At 47.0% G+C, this 21,657-nt stretch overlaps 1 protein-coding gene across 1 annotated transcript in view; it reads right to left on the reverse strand.

Moving 5' to 3' along the window:
* Positions 1-21,657, reverse strand: part of BIN2 (bridging integrator 2) — a 79,868-nt gene that overhangs the window by 17,215 nt on the left and 40,996 nt on the right. Inside the window, exons 4-7 of the mRNA XM_069758632.1 lie at positions 7,825-7,919; positions 6,087-6,182; positions 5,492-5,599; positions 4,792-4,877 (exon numbers count right to left, since the gene is read on the reverse strand). Coding sequence (XP_069614733.1) covers positions 4,792-4,877; positions 5,492-5,599; positions 6,087-6,182; positions 7,825-7,919 — 385 coding nt within the window. The remainder of the gene's footprint in view (positions 1-4,791; positions 4,878-5,491; positions 5,600-6,086; positions 6,183-7,824; positions 7,920-21,657) is intronic.

The raw sequence follows: 21,657 nt of genomic DNA on the forward strand, positions 1-21,657 counted from the left end.
ATTGGACCCCAAAAGTTGTTGTTCAATTTGTCCTGAGTACGCTGATACCCCATATGTGGGGGGGAACCACTGTTTGGGCTCATGGCAGAGCTCGGAAGGGAAGGAGCGCCATTTGGAATGCAGACTTAGATGGATTGGTCTGCAGGCGTCACGTTGCATTTGCAGAGCCCCTGATGTACCCAAACAGTAGAAACCACCCACAAGTGACCCCATATTGGAAACTAGACCTCCCATGGAACTTATCTAGATGTGTTGTGAAAACTTTGAACCCCCAAGTGTTTCACTACAGTTTACAACGCAGAGCCGTGAAAATAAAAATCCTTTTTTTTCCCACAAAAATGATTTTTAGCCCCCCAAATTTTTATTTTCCCAAGGATAACAAGAGAACTTGGACCCAAAAAGTTGTTGTCCAATTTGTCTCGAGTACGCTGATACCCCATATGTTGGGGTAAACCCCTGTTTGGGCGCACGGGAGAGCTCGGAAGTGAAGGAGCACTGTTTTACTTTTTCAATGCAGAATTGGCTGGAATTGAGATCGGACGCCATGTCGCGTTTGGAGAGCCCCTGATGTGTCTAAACAGTGGAAACCCCCCAATTATAAATGAAACCCTAATCCAAACGCACCACTAACCCTAATCCCAACTGTAACCCTAACCACACACCTAACCCAGACACACCCCTAATTCTAATCCCAACCCTAATCCCAACCGTAAATGTAATCCAAACCCTAACCCTAGCCCCAACCCTAGCCCTAACCCTAACCCTAACCGGAAAATGGAAATAAATACATTTTTTTTAATTTTATTATTTTTCCCTAAGGCTAGGTTCACATTGCGTTAGGGAAATCCGTTTAGCACTAGCGGATTGCGCTAACACAATGTCTTTTTAGGTGTCGTGTTTAGTGGTCGCGTTAACGTCCCCGCTCTGGAAGATCGGGGATCGGACCTCGGGCGCGCCGCGGACGCTGCAAGCAGCGTCTGAGGCGCGCCACAAAAGAATGGCACCTTGCTAGCGCGAGCCGAAAATGGCACGCTCTAGCGATGCGCTACACCTGAAAATCACATTGCTGTCAATGGTTGTGCTAACGGACCCGTTGCACGGCGTTAATTGTGACATTTTCGCCGTGCAACGCTGTCCGTTAGCGTTAACCCATTAACGCAATGTGAACCTAGCCTAACTAAGGGGGTGATGAAGGGGGGTTTGATTTACTTTTATAGCGAGTTTTTTAGCGGATTTTTATGATTGGCAGCCGTCACACACTAAAAGACGCTTTTTATAGCAAAAAAGTTTTTGCGTCTCCACATTTTGAGACCTATAATTTTTCCATATTTTGGTCCACAGAGTCATGTGAGGTCTTGTTTTTTGCGGGACGAGTTGACGTTTTTATCGGTTACATTTTCGGACACGTGACAGTTTTTGATCGCTTTTTATTCCGATTTTTTTGTGAGGCAGAATGACCAAAAACCAGCTATTCATGAATTTCTTTTGGGGGAGGCGTTTATACCGTTCCGCGTTTGGTAAAATTGATGAAGCAGTTTTATTCTTCGGGTCAGTACGATTACAGCGACACCTCATTTATATCATTTTTTTTATGTTTTGGCGCTTTTATACGATAAAAGCTATTTTATAGAAAAAATAATTATTTTGGCATCGCTTTATTCAGAGGACTATAACTTTTTTATTTTTTTGGTTATGATGCTATATGGCGGCTCGTTTTTTGCGGGACAAGATGACGTTTTCAGAGGTAACATGGTTATTTATATCCGTCTTTTTGATCGCGTGTTATTCCACTCTTTGTTCAGCGTTATGATAATAAAGCGTTGTTTTTTGGCTCGTTTTTTTTTTTTTTTTCTTACGGTGTTCACTGAAGGGGTTAACTAGTGGGCCAGTTTTATAGGTCGGGTCGTTACGGACGCGGCGATACTAAATATGTGTACTTTTATTGTTTTTTTGTTTTTTTTTATGTAAAGAAATGTATTTATGGGAATAATATTTTTTTTTTTCTGCTTTATTTAGGAATTTTTTTTTTATTTTTTTTTTTACAAGTGTGGAAATTTTTTTTTTTACTTTTTCACTTTGTCCCAGGGGGGGACATCACAGATCACCGATCTGACAGTGTGCACAGCACTCTGTTAGATCGGTGATCTAACATACAGCCGGGCAGGATTAGAGCTGCAGCTGCAGCCTGATCCTGACCCGGAAGTGCTCCCTGCAGGACCCGGATGCAGCCCGGCGGCCATTTTGGATCCGGGGACTGCAGGGAGAAGACGCTCGGTACACGGTGAGCACATCACCGTGTACCGATCGTCTCAGGGAAGCCCGCAGGGAGCCCCCTCCCTGCGCGATGCTTCCCTGCACCGCCGGCACACCGCGATCATCTTTGATCGCGGTGTGCCGGGGGTTAATGTGCCGGGAGCGGTCCGTGACCGCTCCTGGCACATAGTGCCGGATGTCAGCTGCGATAGGCAGCTGACACCCGGCCGCGATCGGCCGCGCTCCCCCCGTGAGCGCGGCCGATCGCATATGACGTACTATCCCGTCCATGGGAATTAAGTCCCAGGTCACCTGGACGGGATAGTACGTCATATGGGATTAAGGGGTTAATAATTTAGGGCTACAAATCAATTTGAAAAAAAAAAATGCTTTCATTAAAAATTTAGCACTGTTTTTGCCCTTTATTGTTTCTGTGTTGTACTGAGCTGGCTGCAGAATAAGTTAACTGAGAATCCGTCAATGAGCTTTTTCTGACAGGAGAATTTATTATTATTACTCTTTTATCTGTCTTTTTCTGAGCTCCTCTCATTAGATTTAGGACCACAGACCACATGAAAGTTGAATGTGTTGAGAAACAAAGATCCTGTAAAATCCAAACGGTGTAAGATTTGCAATGAAACCCAACTGCAATAATTATTTTAAACCCCAAATAAATGCAATAAAGTAAAAAATAAAAATCCCCAAAGGTGGCAGCTAATAGGGAGTGTTGTCAAGGTGAAAACGAAATTCATACAAAGGCATTGAATGGATAGGAGACACCATCTGCAGAGACTGTATTCTTTCAATGACAATAAAAGAGGGAATACTGACATGCCCTGAAGACCAGCACTTCAGGAGAATCCCTTTTCCACTGAAGGCATCTGAGAAAGCAGCCACAGAGACTATGGTAGCCCCATGCTGGCTATTATTTGTGAGCAGAATTGCTTTGGCTATTTTAGATTGTGGAGTATTATTATGAAAGTAATGGTTGTCTATGAGGCCACTAGATGGCAGCAGTGATATTATAAAAAAAGAATACTAATATAACTTTTCATAAACTGGAATTTAATTTTAATCATAATGAGATTACATTGTGATATTCAGATTGTGCTTGATGGACTACAGTTTACCTTAGTCACTTTGTATAGCCCTAAAGCTGGCATAGGCAGGGGATCATTGTGTCTAGGGGGATCTTAGAGGGGTTTGCTGCTCAGCCGTGTGACTGGCAGGCCTCTCAGCTTATCCTAATAATATGCCAATTTGGACTCCCTTTTGGAAGCTGCTAAAATTTTCCCCATTTTGCTTTTATAGCAGGGTTAAAAAAGGTGCCTATTTTGATAGTCATCACTTTGCTTGATGTTAACAGTATGCCATTAATCCTACAAGCATTCTAACATACAGCTTGCCAAGCTCACCGGCATGACCAAGGGCCTCTTTGGTTCATTTTCAACATTCTTCAGTTACGGTTGGCTGTCATAGCCAACATCATCTTTATCATCATTTTCACTCTGCATCACTCATCACCTGCCTGTGCCAGGTATATGCCTCACTCCATATCATTCCACTTGCTGCTACTCCTCCTCCAAATCCTGCAGCATATAACATCGACATTAAGAGACCTCAACAGACACAAGACAGTGATGAACAGGTGCAAGTTGCTATTTTTCCTCTGTGCCCTATTATATTCCAATGCATGTTTTTCCAGGATAAATATTAGCAGGATTACCAATGTCTGATCTTTAAGAAACCTACGCTCCAATTTGACTACTACATGATGTAGTCGGTCACCGATTTACACTGCTTGTACAGATGCTGCAAGATATACAGTAAACCAATGGCGCGCTGGTAGACTGTTTAGTTTTTGCAAAGCCAGGAGGTTGTGCTTTGCCGCATAGGATCGTTTGAAATGACCTGACACTTTCCACCACCTTCCACAAGCATTTATATTTGTGAATGAAATGTTTGACAATTAAATTCAGGACATGGGTCATACAAGGAGCGGAAGTTACTTTATCCCACAATAAGGCAGCTGTTTGGTTACATGCCTATATACAGGCCCATTCACTGATTCCAAGATTGTAGACACCTGTGATGCTATTTAGTCGACATACCTTGATTTAGCATGTCCCATTTGTCACATTATTTTCAGGGGTACCATCATTTCTGTCCAGGCCTATTTCAGGAGTTTTATTTATTTATTTTACTCTGTGGAAGCATGGTTGAAAAGCAATGTCTGACTTTCATTTGTTAATTTTTATGGATCTTTTATTAATTATTACTTTTGTCAGATCAAGTTATTTCTGTGACCATTATGGGTTTTGCTGTCATTAAACGAGGGGTGCCAACAATTTTGACCACGTGTGTACAACCTTTTTGCTTTATACCTTATGAGGGCTGCTCTGAAGCTGCCTCTGATTACAGTATGGGATAGCGCCCAGGTCAGACTAGCAGGTCAGCCAAGTTGCTGGCCCAAATTGTTAATATTCATTAGTTCACTGCCCCCAACTGCTCGTGAAGAAAGTAGAAAACCCCTTGTACCTGGCGTAGAGAACTGGAAGCTCTTCTCTTAATTCTTTGTTCAAATCTTCAAATATCATCTGAGCTTTATTAAAGTCCTCTTCTGCCTAAGTGAAATATTGCTTTACTTTAATAATAAACTAACATTTTATTGGTCACATACAAGCCACAAGTAAAAACACTGCCGACATAAAACATCCACGCTTTGCCTATCTCATGTGAATGGCCTGCTTTATACACACAATTAGGAACAGACCTAAGGCTTATAAATTACAGGTGTTCAGTTTAGTTCTAGTTTGTATATGGGTTATTACTCCACGCTGTGTGAAGTAATGTACGTGTGATTAATGTGCAATATATGTCTATCTCACCATAAATGATGGCTGTCAAATTTGTTTGCTGTGTAGGGGAAACGTGGTCACCTGTAGATAAAAACTTCAAGGATAAATTTATAAATGTATGCCTCTTGCTGAAATAATTGAAAAATAAAAGTTGTCACATCCCACATTAAACTATACCTGCAATTTTGACATAACTACCTACTGTAAAATTGCCCAAAATTGTCCCATACTGTGAAGCCTCTAAACTGGAAGACCAATGAACTGTGCTTCATATATGCTGCCTTGCAGTGCACTTGTGGCACAGAGAGAACCAATGCCACCAGACCAAATATCTTTAGTTGAAGGCTTCAATCTATAGTGACTGATTGGCACGTGCTCACCTTTGCAATCTTGGCCTCATCTTTCTTCTTAGCACTTTGCAGTGCCTCCAGGTGGTGTCTGGCACTGTCATAATCCACCAGTTTTCTCCCTCGTTTAGCAATTCTTTCCTGTACAGTTTATAATACAATATATTATTACCAGAGTTGAATTATCGCTAGCCATTTAGTCCATTAAAGCTAACAGTATGGTAAGTTAAAATTGAATATTCTCACATGTTAATGTCCATTATCAATATGGGTGAAGTGTACCTCCAGGAAAAACCTTCCAGTGCTACTGCAGACCTCCTCATTCTCTACTATATGATTATTAATTCTGCACTGTACATTGGAGACATAACTTGGGGGGTTAGATTTTGTTATATATATATATATATATATATATATATACACACTGTATATATATATATATATTTATGTATATATATCTGTGGATATGATCATGTTACGTGTGGCAGAAAGACATTTTTTAATTGCCCTAAAATCCATCTATATAGTTTGTTGGCTATATATATGTTGGCTAACATATTTTCAGAATTAAGTTATATTTTAATAATACATCTACCAAAACTGTTTAATCAATACTGTATTATATCACCTTCATTTCAGAGAACTGAGACATGTAATTCTCCATGATGTGGACAGCCTGGTCAGCTAATTTTTCCTCATAATCATTCCAGAGAAGGTCATTGTTCTAAAAACAAATCATAAAAAAGCTAAGTTTTCATTAAGGTGAAATGATTTACACAGGTGAAAATAATATATTTCTGGTTTAATTAATAGATAATGCAACTAGAAATAAAATTGAAAAGAGTTCCCTCTTCTGACCTCGGGGAACCAGTTTTTAAACATGACAACACCATGTTTTTTGTACTCCTGTGAGCATCCTGCATGGTCTAAATGTGCTACCATGGCCTGAAGCCCCTCCGGACTTGTCTCCCATCAATCGCATATAGGATGTCATTAATCGGCAATTGCAAATGGAGCTGCCAGCAGCGGATCTTGGTGATTTGTATGCTTAAGTGCATTCATTGTGGCAGAACATTTCTTACACAACAATTAATAACCTCATTGATAGCAGCCCAGGCATGTTATTATTTGCCAGCTTTGGCTCGATCTCGAGCCATGGTGACTTGATGGATGAACACTCTATAGGACGATTAGTCTTGTGGAAGCCTAGATAGATCCACTAGGGTCTTCTCTGCTGTTATCTTGATAGTATAATGCCATCAGTTGCTGGTCTTCCTCTTCGTCTTGTTTCTTCTATTATTACAACCATGTTGTCCTTCTCCAGTGATTGATCTCTACGTATGATATGTCCAAAGTAGGCACGTTGTAGCTTCATGATTCATGCTTTGAGTGACATGTCTAGCTTGATTGGTTCAAAAATTGATTTGTTTGTTATTCTTGCCATCCATGTTATTGATAACATCCTTCTCCAGCACCACATTTCGAAGGCGTTAATTCTTTTTTTGTCTTGTTTATTTATCATCCAGGTTTTGAACCCTTTTACCACAGAAAAGACCAAACTATGTACAAGCCTTGTCTTCGGCGCCAGTGAAATGTTCTTCGATTTTAAGACCTTGTCCAGTCACGTCATTGTTGATTTGCCCATAACTTTTCTACAATTGACTACCAGTGTCATCGTTGTATTTTGAGTTATCATAGATCCCAGTAGGTTAAAGTTCTTCGCAGTTTCCAGTTGTCGCTGTGCATCTCCAATGTGTCCTGGTCATACCTGGAAGTAGTCAGTATCTTTGTCTCCTTTCTGTTGAGTCGCAGTCCCATGTTCAGACTTTCCATCTTGACTTCCTTCATTCCATCTTTGCTTGTTGCTATCAATGTTGTATGATGGGCGTATTTAAGATTGTTGATGACTTGTCTAGCAATTTTGATTCCTTCTTCTTTTTTTGGCATGTCCAATATTCTTAAAAAAGCTTCTGCACATAAATTGAAGTGAAATGGTGACAGGCTGCAGCGTTGTCTGACACCTCACTCTATTTTGAACCATGCGGTGTCGTTGTGTTCCATTCTGACTGATGCTTCCTAGTCGATGTTAAGGTTACAAATGAGGCTGATCAGATAGTTCGGCACACCCATATACTTCATGGTATCTCAAAGTTTCTGGGAATCAACACAGTTGAAGGTGTCCAAAGTATGCAGGTATTTCTTGCCATGGCGCATCATGCTTTTTACTAAATAAATTGAGATGTTTTGGAAATGTTGTTTCCATTTTTTCATTCTTTGCATATCATTAGCTTTAAGAATTATTGACTGAATACCTTAAAGGAAAGAAATTCTATTTGCAGACATCCTCAGGGTACAAGCATATTTACCTCTACAATTGCTTGAAGGCCTTCATGTCCATTCCAGTCTGGTCTGTAAATGACTTGAAGAGTTTCTGATAATCTTTTAGAACTTTCATGCATTGCTAAAATAAAAAGGTTGTCACATGTTCTAGTTATTTTCTCTACAATAAGTAGCACTTTACATAAATTGTATCACCATAAAAATCCTAATATCCAAGAAGTGGGGACCTGTGGAATACAGTATGTCTGTCAGAATGAATGGATGAAAATGGGGGATATTCCCTGTAAATTCAGAGGCTAATGGCAAGCATTTTACACAAAATGTCTTATTCTTTAAAGAGGACCTTTCCCTTACAAAAAAAAATTGATTTAAATACATTTTAAAAATCTGTCAGTTCCCCTGATTCTGCCAGTGCAGAGAATATTCACATTTGTTTGTACAGGTGCACATTACATGAAATCTCTGCAGTCCAACTGGGTGTTTGTGTGGCACCCCAGGAGTTCAGGTACCACAGTAGTGCTGCCTTCCTCTTGGGGAGGGTAGTGCTATGTCCAGAGACAAGTGGGATTCCCTTTGGTAGGTTTACACACACACAACACCATCCAATTCCAGGCCAGGAGGGGGAGCTCATAACCCTCTTTTAGGGCAGCTTCCCTCAATAAAGATCCTGGTTTGGAGGTGGAGAGAGTTTCAGTTTGTAGTAAGAGTCTGTGTGCAAGGACTGACAGGAGTGGAGCACAGAGGGAAGTGAGAGCCCCAAGAGGCCACGAGCAGGCCTCTGAAGGGCTTAAGCGCAAGGAGTCGGGAACCGGGAGCCCAAGGCTCACATGGACTCTACGACACGGAGCAGAACCGGAGGGCATTGTATTACCAAAACTTTGCCCACAATTACCTGTGGCCCAGCAGCACTTAGGGACCTGGAGTCACCAAGAACGGACCCCAGAACCTACGTCCCGAGCTGCCTGCCATATAGGTACCTGTCCTAGGACAGCAGAACGATTAAAGACCTTGTTGAGACACTTAGTGGCAGCAGGGACTTAGAGACAGAAAGCGTAGAGTGGTAGGCTCCCACCTGACTTACCCAGGGGAACTTGCTTGTCTCTGGACTGCCCGGACTTCTCTGCCTGCACTGTGGTCTGGTGCCCTGGACTGTGGCTGCTGAAACCAACAGTAAACAAGGTAAAGAGACTGCAATCCTGTGTCCTCGTTCTTCTCTGCACCTCTCACCATACCACCATCTACACACCGGGAGCCTCGGGGATTTACTTCACCTCTGGGAAGATATACCATCTAGCTGCCATAACATCACCCCAGCGGACCCCTTAAAGCAGCATCGATCACCCTGACCGAATACCACAGGTGGCGTCACGAACACAAACTTTATTTCCCTAAAGACTTTTTGCCTTTTACAGGGGCGCCCAAGGGCCACGGACTGGGTCGCCACCGTGAAGTACTGGACCCGGTACCGAGTACCCCTTGCCCTGGATGGGGTGACCCATCTCTTTGGCATCACTAACAGGATGGACTGACCTAGCAAATGGGTCATGTGCACCTAAAAGACTGTGCCTGAACTGTGCCTGAACCGTGCTTCATTGTGAGACTGTTACACTTTGCCGCCAAAATCCACCATTGCCTCTCCACATGGAACGCAAGGGGAGGAGGAGACATACCTTCGTGGGCGGAGTCAGACGGAAAGACCGCGAAGCAGAAAAATGGGTGCCGCGCTGCCGCCTGGAATGGAAGTGAAGATGTCGTACAGCAAAGCCGGAAGAAAAGACGCTGCAAAGTGCCGAGCGGAGCACCGGAGGGACCACCGCAGATTCCGGAGAAGAGATTAGCAGGGGAGGGAGAGCCATGTCTAATACGGGAGGGTTGTTGGTGGCGGTCGCAGCCACAGACCTCATAGCACCCCCTGGCCCAGCAGCGGGCATAGTTACAGGCCCAGTGATGCCCCTGGGCCCAGCGGTGAACGCAGCCGCAGTCCCTATACCGCTAGCCGAGCCCGCAGTTCCCATAAGCCGGCTGGACACCGTCACAGCTACAGCGGCCATCATGCCCTTGTCCATGCCGTACATACCTGGAGCAGCCTGGCTCCCGCAATATTCTGGGGAATAACATACGTTAACCGATTTTAAAGAAAGACTCTGTAGCCTGTTTGAAGTTTATCCCCTGACAGAGCATCAGAAGATTAACATTCTAACTGACCATCTGGAGCGGTCCTGAGAGAGGTGAAATCCTGGCCAGCTGTGGATAAAGGGACTGTGCAAGCGATCTTTGCTAAGCTCAAAGTTACCTTTGACACCTGCACCACTGCAGAGATAAAAATGAAGTTCTTCGGATGTAAACAACAAGCCCAAGACAGTACATGGGACTATGCTCTTAATTTGCAGTAGGCACTCCGGGCTGTTAAGCAAGTAGATCCTAACAGCATACAGGACGCAGATAAACTTTTGAAAGAGCAGTTCAATGAGGGGCTCCTGTCTCACTCTCACAGGACCCAATTACGTATCCTGGCTTTGCAAAACCCTCACCTAGACTTTGTGCAATTTAAGGATAGCACCATTCAGATGTTGCACAAACCTCCTAGCCGTGCAGTGCCTCCTAAGCGTCCAGCCCTCACGTACCACCAAGAGGTGGTGTTAGATCCTCAGGTCCCTGCTGAGGCCGATGCCCGGGTCCTCGATGATGATTCCCTTGCGGGACTACGTCTCCAGGTGCAGGAGCTGACCAAGAACATTGTCGCATTGGCCCGGACCATGCAGTCCCTACAGGAGGCCCCCAAGGAGAAGATCAAGCTGGCTTCCAGACCGGAGGGTGTTCCCTGGTGACGACAGAAGAGGATCCCGCCGACCAGAGGAAGAGACAACGATCGCTATTACCAGTATGGACGACCCATCTGCCGCTGCTACGACCAAGCGGGACACATTGCAAGGTACTGTCATTTAAACGAGGGCAGAGGGACAATCCCCAGGAGTAGGACAACCAGGCCCAAACAACTGGCGAGCCAAATACGTTGGAGGACGACCTGTTCTCCCCATTGTGATCGACGGCATCCCCATGAACGCTTTGTTGGACACTGGTTCACAGGTTACAACTATGCCTTACATACTTAATAAGCGTTATTGGGCTGACACAGACATTACTCATGGCCCCGATGATGACTTCACAATAGTAGCCAGTAACGGTCAGCCATTACCACAAGTGGGATACAAAGAGGTTACCATAAAAGTGGGACGGGTAGAATTAAAAGCCCAAGAGATCGTGATTGTTGATATTGATCAACGTGAATGTAACCCTATGATGACCATTGGTACTAATGTACAGCAGGTGGTGGAAACAGCTGGTTCCAGTGAACAGAGAGTCTTGCAGAAGGAAATCAGGGCTCTGGTACAAAGACAACAGGTAGAACTGTCTGATGGAGAAATTGGCAGAGTCACCGTGAGTGATCCAATCCCCATTGCAATACCCCCAGAAGTGAAATGTTAATATGGTGTCGGGCAGCAATAGGTATTAGAGGAAAAGACTACCAGGCAATTGTAGAACCTGTGTATTCCGACAGTAGGCCGACAATCCTGACAGCCAGAGGGGTAGTTGAAGTCCACAAAGGGAGGGTACCAGTATGTGTTCTCAACTGCGGAGAGAAAGAAGTTCACCTAACCAGATATGCCACAATTGCCAAACTATTTACTGTCAATAACAATGTGATACAGGCAACAGAACCCTTGGTCCTGTCCACCCAGGCAGAGGACAATGGCTCTGCAGGTCAAATGGAAGATTGGTGTCAAAAATTACACGTGGGCACTGATTCTACACCTTCACACAGAAACAAGGGGCTTACAGGGTGGTCCAAGAGTATGAACGAGATACTTGTAGCCCCAGGGCAGTCCCAGGGCAGCTCCATTAGTTCTCGTCAAAAAGAAAGACGGCACCATGAGAATATGTGTAGATTATAGGCAGATAAACCGCATAACACACAAAGATGCATACCCATTGCCTAGAATAGAAGAGTCATTAGCTGCTTTAAAATCTGCTAATTACTTCTCTACTTTGGATCTCACCAGTAGGTACTGGCAGGTTCCCGTAGCAGAGGTGGACAAGGAGAAAACGGCCTTCACGACACCAATGGGTCTCTTCGAGTTCAATTACATGCCGTTTGGATTGTGCAATGCCCCAGGGACATTTCAGAGGATGATGGAGTGCTGTCTCGGACACAAGGATTTCGAAACTGTCTTGTTGTACCTGGATGACGTCATTGTCTTCTACAAGACGTATGAAGATCATTTGAAGCACTTAGCCGAGGTGTTCGAAGCTCTGTCCAAATTTGGCTTGAAGGTAAAACCCTCAAAATGTCATCTGTTGAAATCCAAAGTGCAGTACCTGGGCCATGTGGTGAGTAGTGTTGAGCATTCCGATACCGCAAGTATCGGGTATCGGCCGATATTTGCGGTATCGGAATTCCGATACCGAATTCCGATACTTCCCGCGTATCGGATACCGGAATCGGAAGTTCCCAGAATTCAAATTGAACGCAGCAGCCAATGAGGAATGAATGAAAGTGTGGGCACATCCTGTTTAGCATGGTGGGCATGTAAGTACTGGCAAGGCTTGGATTGGCTGCTGAAATGATGTCACTCTGCACAATAAAAAAGCGCTGCCGCCATTTTGCGCTCACTCTGCTGTGATTTCAGTTAGGGACAGGACGCTGTGTTCTAACTGAGGGCCAGTTGAGCTTGCTAATTGCTTTATTTTCCTTTCCAAAGGCTAATTTAGCAAAACGCTGTGTGTTCTTCACTGTTCACCTTGCTCTTGCCTTGCAGCGCTGTTTTAACAGCGTTCTGCAAGGTCTCTGTGTGTGTGTGTGTGTGCAGCTCACTCTGTAGTCTGTGTGCAGCCATATACCCGGTTGTATTCAGCTCAGGGGGGGTTCACACTGCCTCACACAGTTGTTCTTTTTTGCTCTTAGTGCAGCCTGCTGCACATTTTTTCTCAAATTTCCTATTAGTGTTTTTCCACCAGTCTCCAGCTCTATTGTGGAAAAACACTACATAGGATAACCTAGAGGGGGGTTTTTGGGCCTTGCAGCGCCGTTTACGGCTGTCTGCACGGTCTCCGTGTGAGCCCAGCTCGCCCTGTAGTCTGTGTGCAGCCATAGCCGGTTGGATTCAGCTCAGGGTTCGTTACTGGCTCATACCTTGAGAAAAATTTTCCTTTTTTTCAAATAGTGCAGCCTGTTTAAAATTTGAAAAAAAAAATTCCTATTAGTGTCTTTCCACTCGTATCCAGCTAAATAGTTGGAAAACACTATATAGGATAACCTAGAGGAGGGTTTTTTGGCCTTGCAGCGCCGTTTACGGCTGTCTGCACGGTCTCCGTGTGAGCCCAGCTCGCCCTGTAGTCTGTGTGCAGCCATAGCCGGTTGGATTCAGCTCAGGGTTCGTTACTGGCTCATACCTTGAGAAAAATTTTCCTTTTTTTCAAATAGTGCAGCCTGTTTAAAATTTGAAAAAAAAAATTCCTATTAGTGTCTTTCCACTCGTATCCAGCTAAATAGTGGAAAAACACTATATAGGATAACCTAGAGGAGGGTTTTTTGGCCTTGCAGCGCCGTTTACGGCTGTCTGCACGGTCTCCGTGTGAGCCCAGCTCGCCCTGTAGTCTGTGTGCAGCCATAGCCGGTTGGATTCAGCTCAGGGTTCGTTACTGGCTCATACCTTGAGAAAAATTTTCCTTTTTTTTAAATAGTGCAGCCTGTTTAAAATTTGAAAAAAAAAAAATTCCTATTAGTGTCTTTCCACCAGTCTCCAGCTCAATTGTGGAAAAACACTACATAGGATAACCTAGAGGGTTTTTTTGGGGCCTTGCAGCGCCGTTTACGGCTGTCTGCACGGTCTCTGTGTGAGCGCAGCTCGCCCTGTAGTCTGTGTGCAGCCATAGCCGGTTGGATTCAGCTCAGGGTGCGTTACTGCCTCATACCTTGAAAAACAATTTCCTTTTTTTCAAATAGTGCAGCCAGTTTAAAATTTGAAAAAAAAAATTCCTATTAGTGTCTTTCCACTTGTATCCAGCTAAATAGTGGAAAAACACTATATAGGATAACCTAGAGGAGGGTTTTTTGGCCTTGCAGCGCCGATTACGGCTGTCTGCACGGTCTCCGTGTGATTTAAACTAGCTCTGTAGCCCGATCTGCACCAAAAAAAAGGTTAAGTTCACCAAACACAACTTAACACTTGTGTAGGCCACATTTGAAAAATAATAAAGTTTAGTCCACAATTTACAACATTAGTGTTTCTTACACCTGTTAGGAGGAGCATTACAGGAATAAGCACACTAAGGCCTTAGTACTTTTCTGCTTATCTTTATCTGTCAACCAAGATGAAGAGGGCAGGGAGTAAGGCACGTGGGCGTGGGCGCGGAGCAGGGAGAGGAGCAGGGAGAGGACGTGGTGATTCTGTGCCTGCTGCGGGCGCCGGTGACTCGTCGTCACTCAGTTTCAGCAGGGAACAGTCCTTCATGCGCAGCTTTGTCGGAGAGCGCCGTGCACCGCTGCTGCGTGAAGACCAAATTGAAGCCGTTGTCGGGTGGATGGCAGCTAACGCCTCGGCATCGACTTCAGTTAGTGCCACATCCTCTCAGGCACAGAGCACTGGAGAGCAGCCATCTGTCTCTTCACCACCTGCCAAATTGGCCAGGCAGTCAGAGAGCCCAGGACAGGAGCCGTCTCTACTTCTGTTCTCTGAATCTCTTGGCTTGGAAACAGGGGGCCAGCCAAGCAGCATTGGAGAAATGGAAGAAGAGGCAGTGTGCAGTGATGCCCAACACCTTTTTCTCTCTGACTCTGAAGAGGCAGGTGGGCCAGTGCCTCCGGTGACCACAGCGCAGTACGCATCTGATGATGAAACTCAGGTGCCGCTTTCTCGTGCGTACTGTGCTGCTGAGACTACCCAGGAGGAGCAGTTGGTGGCAGAGGGTAGTGGAGATGATGAGGTCCTTGACCCATCGTGGCGTGAGGAACAGGAAGGTGGTGGGAGCAGCTCAGAGGAAGAGCTTCCTCTTACGGGCCAAAGAGGGAGAGGGAGGGGGAAGACTGCGGAGCCTGTAGCCTCCACTTTGGCACCCGTTAGGAGCCTGTCTCTTTCCAAAGCCAAAAAGGGCGCTCCCAAGACTTGCAGTGCCTGGTCCTTTTTTGACACAGTTGCAGATGACATTTGTTTTGTCAAATGCAAGCTGTGTCATCATAAAGTAAAAAGAGGGAAAAATGTCAGCAACCTCAATACCACAAATATGTGGAAACATGTGCGGACCAGGCACGCGGTGGAGTTACAGAAACACACTGAAGATGTAGGCCAACCAACAGCGGCAGCTACCACCTCTTCAGCTCGTGTTGCCTCTTCCTCCAGCTCACGCACAGCTGGTTTGGCTTCCTCCCAGAGACCTTGTGTAATTCCACCCACAGCACCACCTTCCCAGTCATCCTCACACTCCCAGTCTACTCTACAGCCATCGGTAGTACAGGCATGGGAGAAAAGGCGGGCATTCTCGGCCAACCACCCCCGAGCACAGGCTCTGAATGCAGGCATTGCCAAACTGTTGTCCCTGGAAATGCTCTCGTTCAGGCTGGTGGAGACTGACAGCTTCCGTGACTTGATGGCATTGGCAGTCCCACAGTACAAGGTGCCCAGCCGCTTTTACTTCAGCAGGCAGGCTGTCCCTGCCCTGCACAGGCATGTTGAGGCAAACATAAAACATGCGCTACTGAACGCCGTCAGTAGCAAGGTCCACCTCACCACCGATGCGTGGACCAGTCAGCATGGACAGGGGCGATATGTTTCCCTCACTGCCCATTGGGTTAATGTTGTTGAGCCAGGTACAGATCGTGCGAGTGGCGCAGGACGTGTCCTGCCCACTCCAAGGATTGCAGGAATCCAGTCTGTATGCATCGACTCCTCCTCTTACACCAGTTCCTCTGATTCCTCTCTGCAGGATCCGTCACAGTCCACCCCCACATGGACCCGTGAACGTTTACCTATGACCGACATGAGCACAGCCGTGGCCAAACGTCAGCAGGCCGTCTTGAAACTAGTTTCATTGGGGCATCGAAGCCACACAGCGCAGGAGCTCTGGAATGCCATAAAGCAGGAGAGCGATGTGTGGTTACTGCCAGCGAATCTCCAGCCAGGCATGGTAGTGTGTGACAATGGCCGAAATCTGGTGGCAGCTTTGGCCCTTGGCAACCTCACTCACATCCCATGTCTGGCACATGTGCTCAATTTGGTTGTGCAGAGTTTTCTGAGGGACTATCCGGATCTTGATGCCCTGCTGCACAAGGTCCGCCTAGAGTGTGCTCACTTGCGGCGTTCCAGCTTGGCCAGATCCCGCATTGCTGCTCTGCAGCGCCAATTCCGCCTTCCGGAACACCGCATCATATGTGACCTACCTACCCGGTGGAATTCCACGTTACATATGTTGGAGCGGTTGTGTGAGCAGCAGCAAGCAGTTATGGAGTACCAGCTGCATCAGGCGCAAAGAAGTCGCAGTCAGCGCCGATCAGACTTCACAACCACAGAGTGGGCCACTATGAAGGACGTCTGCCAGGTTTTGCGTCCTTTTGATTATTCCACGCGGATGGCAAGTGCAGATGATGCACTAGTCAGCATGACTGTCCCCCTTATCTGCCTGCTTCAGCAAACTTTGCAAGGGTTAAGGGATGATGTGGTGGAAGAGGTGGAGGATGAGGAGTCACCTTTTCCATCAGCTTCTGGAGAGTCAGCGCCACGTGGTTCCTCACAAAGGGGTACGCAGGGGCCAATTTGTGAGGAGGATGAGGAGGAGTCAATGGAGGAGGAAGAGCTCCGTCCAGAGGAGGGAGCGACACAATTGTCCAGTGGTCAGTGTGTACAGCGAGGGTGGGGTGATGACGAGCGGGCAGAGATCATGTCTCAAGCAGGGGACAGCGTTTCTGGGCCGGTTGGCACTCTGCAGCACATGGTGGATTTCATGCTGCAGTGCCTGAGAAACGACCGCCGCATCGACCACATTCTCAACATGCCTGATTATTGGGTGTTCACCCTCCTCGATCCTCGCTACCGGGACAACGTCCAAAACCTCATCCCTGCGTTGACCCGGGAGCGTAAATTGCGGGAGTACCACGACACACTGGTGAATTCCATCATCTTCTCCTGTCCAACTGAGAGGAGTGCTGCTAGTGCTTTACAAAGCAGCTCAGTGCGTCGAGGCAGCGGGGGAGGCTCTGCCCAAAGAGGGAGCAGAAGCAGTGCCTCTGCCCAAGGCAAGCCCAGTATGGCACAACTCTGGCACACTTTTGTGTGCCCGCCCCAAATGTCTACACCATCACCGGCGGCTCCAGTCAGCAGGAGGCAACGGTTCCGTCAGATGGTGACAGACTACATGGCTTGCCCTCTTACTGTACTCCCAGACGGCTCTTCCCCGTTCAAGTTTTGGGTCTCTAAGCTGGATACATGGCCAGAGCTAAGCCAGTATGCATTGGAGGTGCTGGCTTGCCCTGCGGCTAGTGTCTTATCGGAACGTGTCTTTAGTGCCGCAGGTGGTGTACTAACAGACCGTCGCATGCGACTATCCTCCGATAACGTTGACCGGCTTACTTTCCTGAAAATGAACCAGGCCTGGATCTCGCAGGAATTTGCCACTCCTCTGCCTGATTAAGTAATTGGGTGTCATCCAGGTCTCCTGCTGTGTTCATCTTTCTACCACCTGAACTGCTATTCCTGGGCTCCAACACCGCCAGTTGCGGCTCAGAAGTGCAGGCTGCACAGTAAAAACATACGACCCAGTGTTATTGGGTTTCAGTAACGTCAGCTGATCCCCAGCTGTGTAGCCGGCAATGTGTCCTGCGACCGCCACGCTGGCACAACAACCTAAATGTAAGGGAACCTGTCCCCCCCCCCCGTCGTTTGTTACTGAAAGAGCCATCTTGTGCAGCAGTAATGCTGCACAAGGAAAAGGTAGCTCTTTTTTTTTAGCTCTTTGCACACGCAGAACTTAACACTTATAAAATGTGTTCACTGATACCGTTATACCGTCCCGGAGCTGGGACTTTCCTTCGTAATGTGACGCAGCACAGCCGTCATTCCTACCCCCTTGGTGCCATGCGCTGCCTCCTCAGCGTTGTTTTAAGCTGTCACGGAGCCTGCGCTGTTCTGTTATCCCTTGGGCATGCCCTATTTGCGCTGCCTGTCTTCTGACATAATTTGGTGTCAGGCTGGCTGCGCCTGTGCGGCCGCGGTGCCCGAGATCCCGCCTCGCAGTGTCTTCTGATTGAGTCACACTGCGGGCCTGGGATCCATGGGCATGCGCAGTGCATATCTTCCCCTCGGGCTCTCGCTCATTTCCCTCCGCCTTCTTTAGACTGTGCGCCGTCAGCTGATCCCTAGCATGCCACGGCCGTGACACCGCACAGTCTGAAGAAGAGGGAAGGAGGGGAGTGAGAGTCGAGGTTATGCACTGTGCATGCCCATGGTTCCAAGGCCCGCAGTGGGATTACGTTAGATGAGACTGCGAGGTGGGATCTGGAGCAGCGTGGAGGCACAGGCACTGACAGCATGACACAAAATTATGTCAGAAGACAGGCAGCGCTAATTGGGCATGGCCAAGGGCTAACAGAACAGCGCAGGCTCCGTGACAGCTTAAAACAACGCTGAGGAGGCAGCGCACGGCATCAAGGGGATAGGAATGACAGCTGTGCTGTGTCCCATTACGAAGGAAATTCGCACCTCCGGAACGGTTTAACGGTATAAAGGGACACATTTTTAGTGTTTACTTCGGTGCTTGCAAGGAGCATAATTAAAAGAGCAACCTTTTCCTTTTGCATCCTTAGTGCTGCACAACATGGCTCTTTCAGCTACAAACGTCTTGGGGGGGGGGTTAAAGGTTTCCTTTCAACTTGCTCCAATCAGGCTTCGGCCTACACTCTGTTCCTCTGCTCCTCCTGCTGTCCCTGGGCTCTAACACCGCCAGTTGGTGCCTGGAAGTGCTGTGTGCACAGTCAACAGTCGCTCCTCTGTTATTGGGGTTCAGTAACGTCAGCTGATCCCCAGCTGTGTGTGCGGCAATACCTCCAATCTGCTCCTCCTGCTGTCCCTGGGCTCTAACACCGCCAGTTGGTGCCTGGAAGTGCTGTGTGCACAGTCAACAGTCGCTCCTCTGTTATTGGGGTTCAGTAACGTCAGCTGATCCCCAGCTGTGTATCCGGCAACGTGTCATGCGACCGCCACGCTGGCACAACTAAAATGTAAGGGGACCTGTCCCCCCCCCCCCAGGCGTTTGTTACTGAAAGAGCCACCATGTGCAGCACTAATACTGCACAAGGGAAAGGTCGCTCTTGAAATTATGCTCCTTGCAAACGCTGAACTACACACTCATGTAATGTGTCCCCTCACACCGTCCAACCGTCCCGGAGGTGGGACTTTCCTTTGTAATGTGACGCAGCACAGCCGTCATTGCTACCCCCTTGGCACCGTGCGCTGCCTCCTTAGCGTTGTTTGATTCCGTCATGGACCCTGCGCTGTTATGTTATCCCTTGGCCATGCACAGTTTGCGCTGCCCGTCCTCTGACATCATTTGTTGTCGTCCTGGCTGCGCCTGTGCGTCCACGCTGCCCGAAATCACACCTCGCAGTGTCGTCTAATGTGATCCCACAGTGGGCCTGGTATCCATGGCCATGCGCAGTGCATATACTAGCCTCTCACTCCCCTTCTTCACGCTTCTTCAGACTAGGCGGCGTCAGCTGATCCCTAATAGCATGCCACGGCCGTGACGCCGCACAGTCTGAAGAAGCAGGAAGGAGGTAAGTGAGAGGCGATGATATGCACTGCGCATGCCCATGGATCCCTGGCCCGCAGTGGGACTACATTAGATGACACTGCAAGGTTGGATCTCGGGCAGCTTGGACGCACAGGCACTGCCAGCCTGACACCTACATGATGTCAGAAGACGGGCACCGCTAACTGTGCATGGCCAAGGGATAACATTACAGTGCGGGCTCCGTGACAGAACCAAACAACGTTGAGGAGGTGGTGCCCGGCACCAAGGGGGTTGGAATGACGGCTGTGCTGTGTCACATTACAAAGGAAAGTCCCACTTCCGGGATGGTTTGACGGTGTGAGGGGACACATTATATGAGTGTGTACTTCAGCGTTTGCAAGGAGCATAATTTTCGGAGCCACCATTTTCCATGTGCAGTATTACTGCTGTACAAGATGGCTCTTTCAGCAACAAATGCCTGGGGGGGGGGTTAAAGGTTCCCTTTCAACTTGCTCCACTGCAGGCTTCGGCCTACACTCTGCTCCTCTTTGATTCCCTGGGTTTCAACACTGTCAGTTGCCACCTGGAAGTGTTGTCTACACAGAAAAAACACTAGGTGATGTGTCAGTGGGGTTCAGCACCGCCAGCTGTTCCCCTGCTGTGTAGTCGGCAACGTGTCCAGCACAAGCCACGCTGGCACAACAGAACAAAAGCTGCCACCAGTGCAGGCTTCGGCCTACACTCTGCTCCTCTCCTCCTCCTGCTGACCCTGGGCTCAAACACCGCTAGTTTTTGCCCGGAAGTGCTAGCTGCACAGAGAAAAACACCAGCCAATGTGTTAGTGGGGTTCAGCAACGCCAGCTGTTCCCCTGCTGTGTAGCCGGCAACGTGACCTGCAAACGCCATGCAGGCACAGGAACTGAAATTAAAAGGGAACCTGGCCCCACCCCCCCAGGTGTTTCTATGTATAACAGCCACCTAGTACAGCAGTACTGCTGCATTTGTACAAGGTGGCTGACTTTTTCTCCTTGCCCACGTGGAACTCAACACGTACAAAATGTGTCTCATTGAGACCATTCCACTGTCCCTGAGGTGTTACATAGTTACATAGTTATTAAGGTTGAAGGAAGACTATATGTCCATCTAGTTCAACCCATAGCCTAACCTAACATGCCCTAACATGTTGATCCAGAGGAAGGCAAAAAAACCCCATGTGCAAAGAGTAAGCTCCACATTGGGGAAAAAAATTCCTTCCCGACTCCACATACGGCAATCAGACTAGTTCCCTGGATCAACGCCCTATCAAGGAATCTAGTGTATATACCCTGTAACATTATACTTTTCCAGAAAGGTATCCAGTCCCCTCTTAAATTTAAGTAATGAATCACTCATTACAACATCACACGGCAGAGAGTTCCATAGTCTCACTGCTCTTACAGTAAAGAATCCGTGTCTGTTATTATGCTTAAACCTTTTTTCCTCCAACCGCAGAGGATGCCCCCTTGTCCCTGTTTCAGGTCTATGATTAAAAAGATCATCAGAAAGGTCTTTGTACTGTCCCCTCATATATTTATACATTAAAATGAGATCACCCCTTAGTCTTCGTTTTTCCAAACTAAATAGCCCCAAGTGTAATAACCTATCTTGGTATTGCAGACCCCCCAGTCCTCTAATAACCTTGGTCGCTCTTCTCTGCACCCGCTCCAGTTCAGCTATGTCTTTCTTATACACCGGAGACCAGAACTGTGCACAGTATTCTAAGTGTGGTCGAACTAGTGACTTGTATAGAGGTAAAATTAGATTCTCCTCATGAGCATCTATGCCTCTTTTAATGCATCCCATTATTTTATTTGCCTTTGTAGCAGCTGCCTGACACTGGCCACTGAATTTAAGTTTGTCATCCACCCATACACCCAGGTCTTTTTCATTGACGGTTTTGCCCAGAGTTTTAGAATTAAGCACATAATTATACATCTTATTACTTCTACCCAAGTGCATGACCTTACATTTATCCCCATTAAAGCTCATTTGCCATTTATCAGCCCAAGCTTCTAGTTTACATAAATCATCCTGTAATATAA

The sequence above is a fragment of the Ranitomeya imitator genome, chromosome 3, assembly GCF_032444005.1.
Source record: "Ranitomeya imitator isolate aRanImi1 chromosome 3, aRanImi1.pri, whole genome shotgun sequence".
In the NCBI taxonomy this organism is placed as follows: domain Eukaryota; kingdom Metazoa; phylum Chordata; class Amphibia; order Anura; family Dendrobatidae; genus Ranitomeya; species Ranitomeya imitator.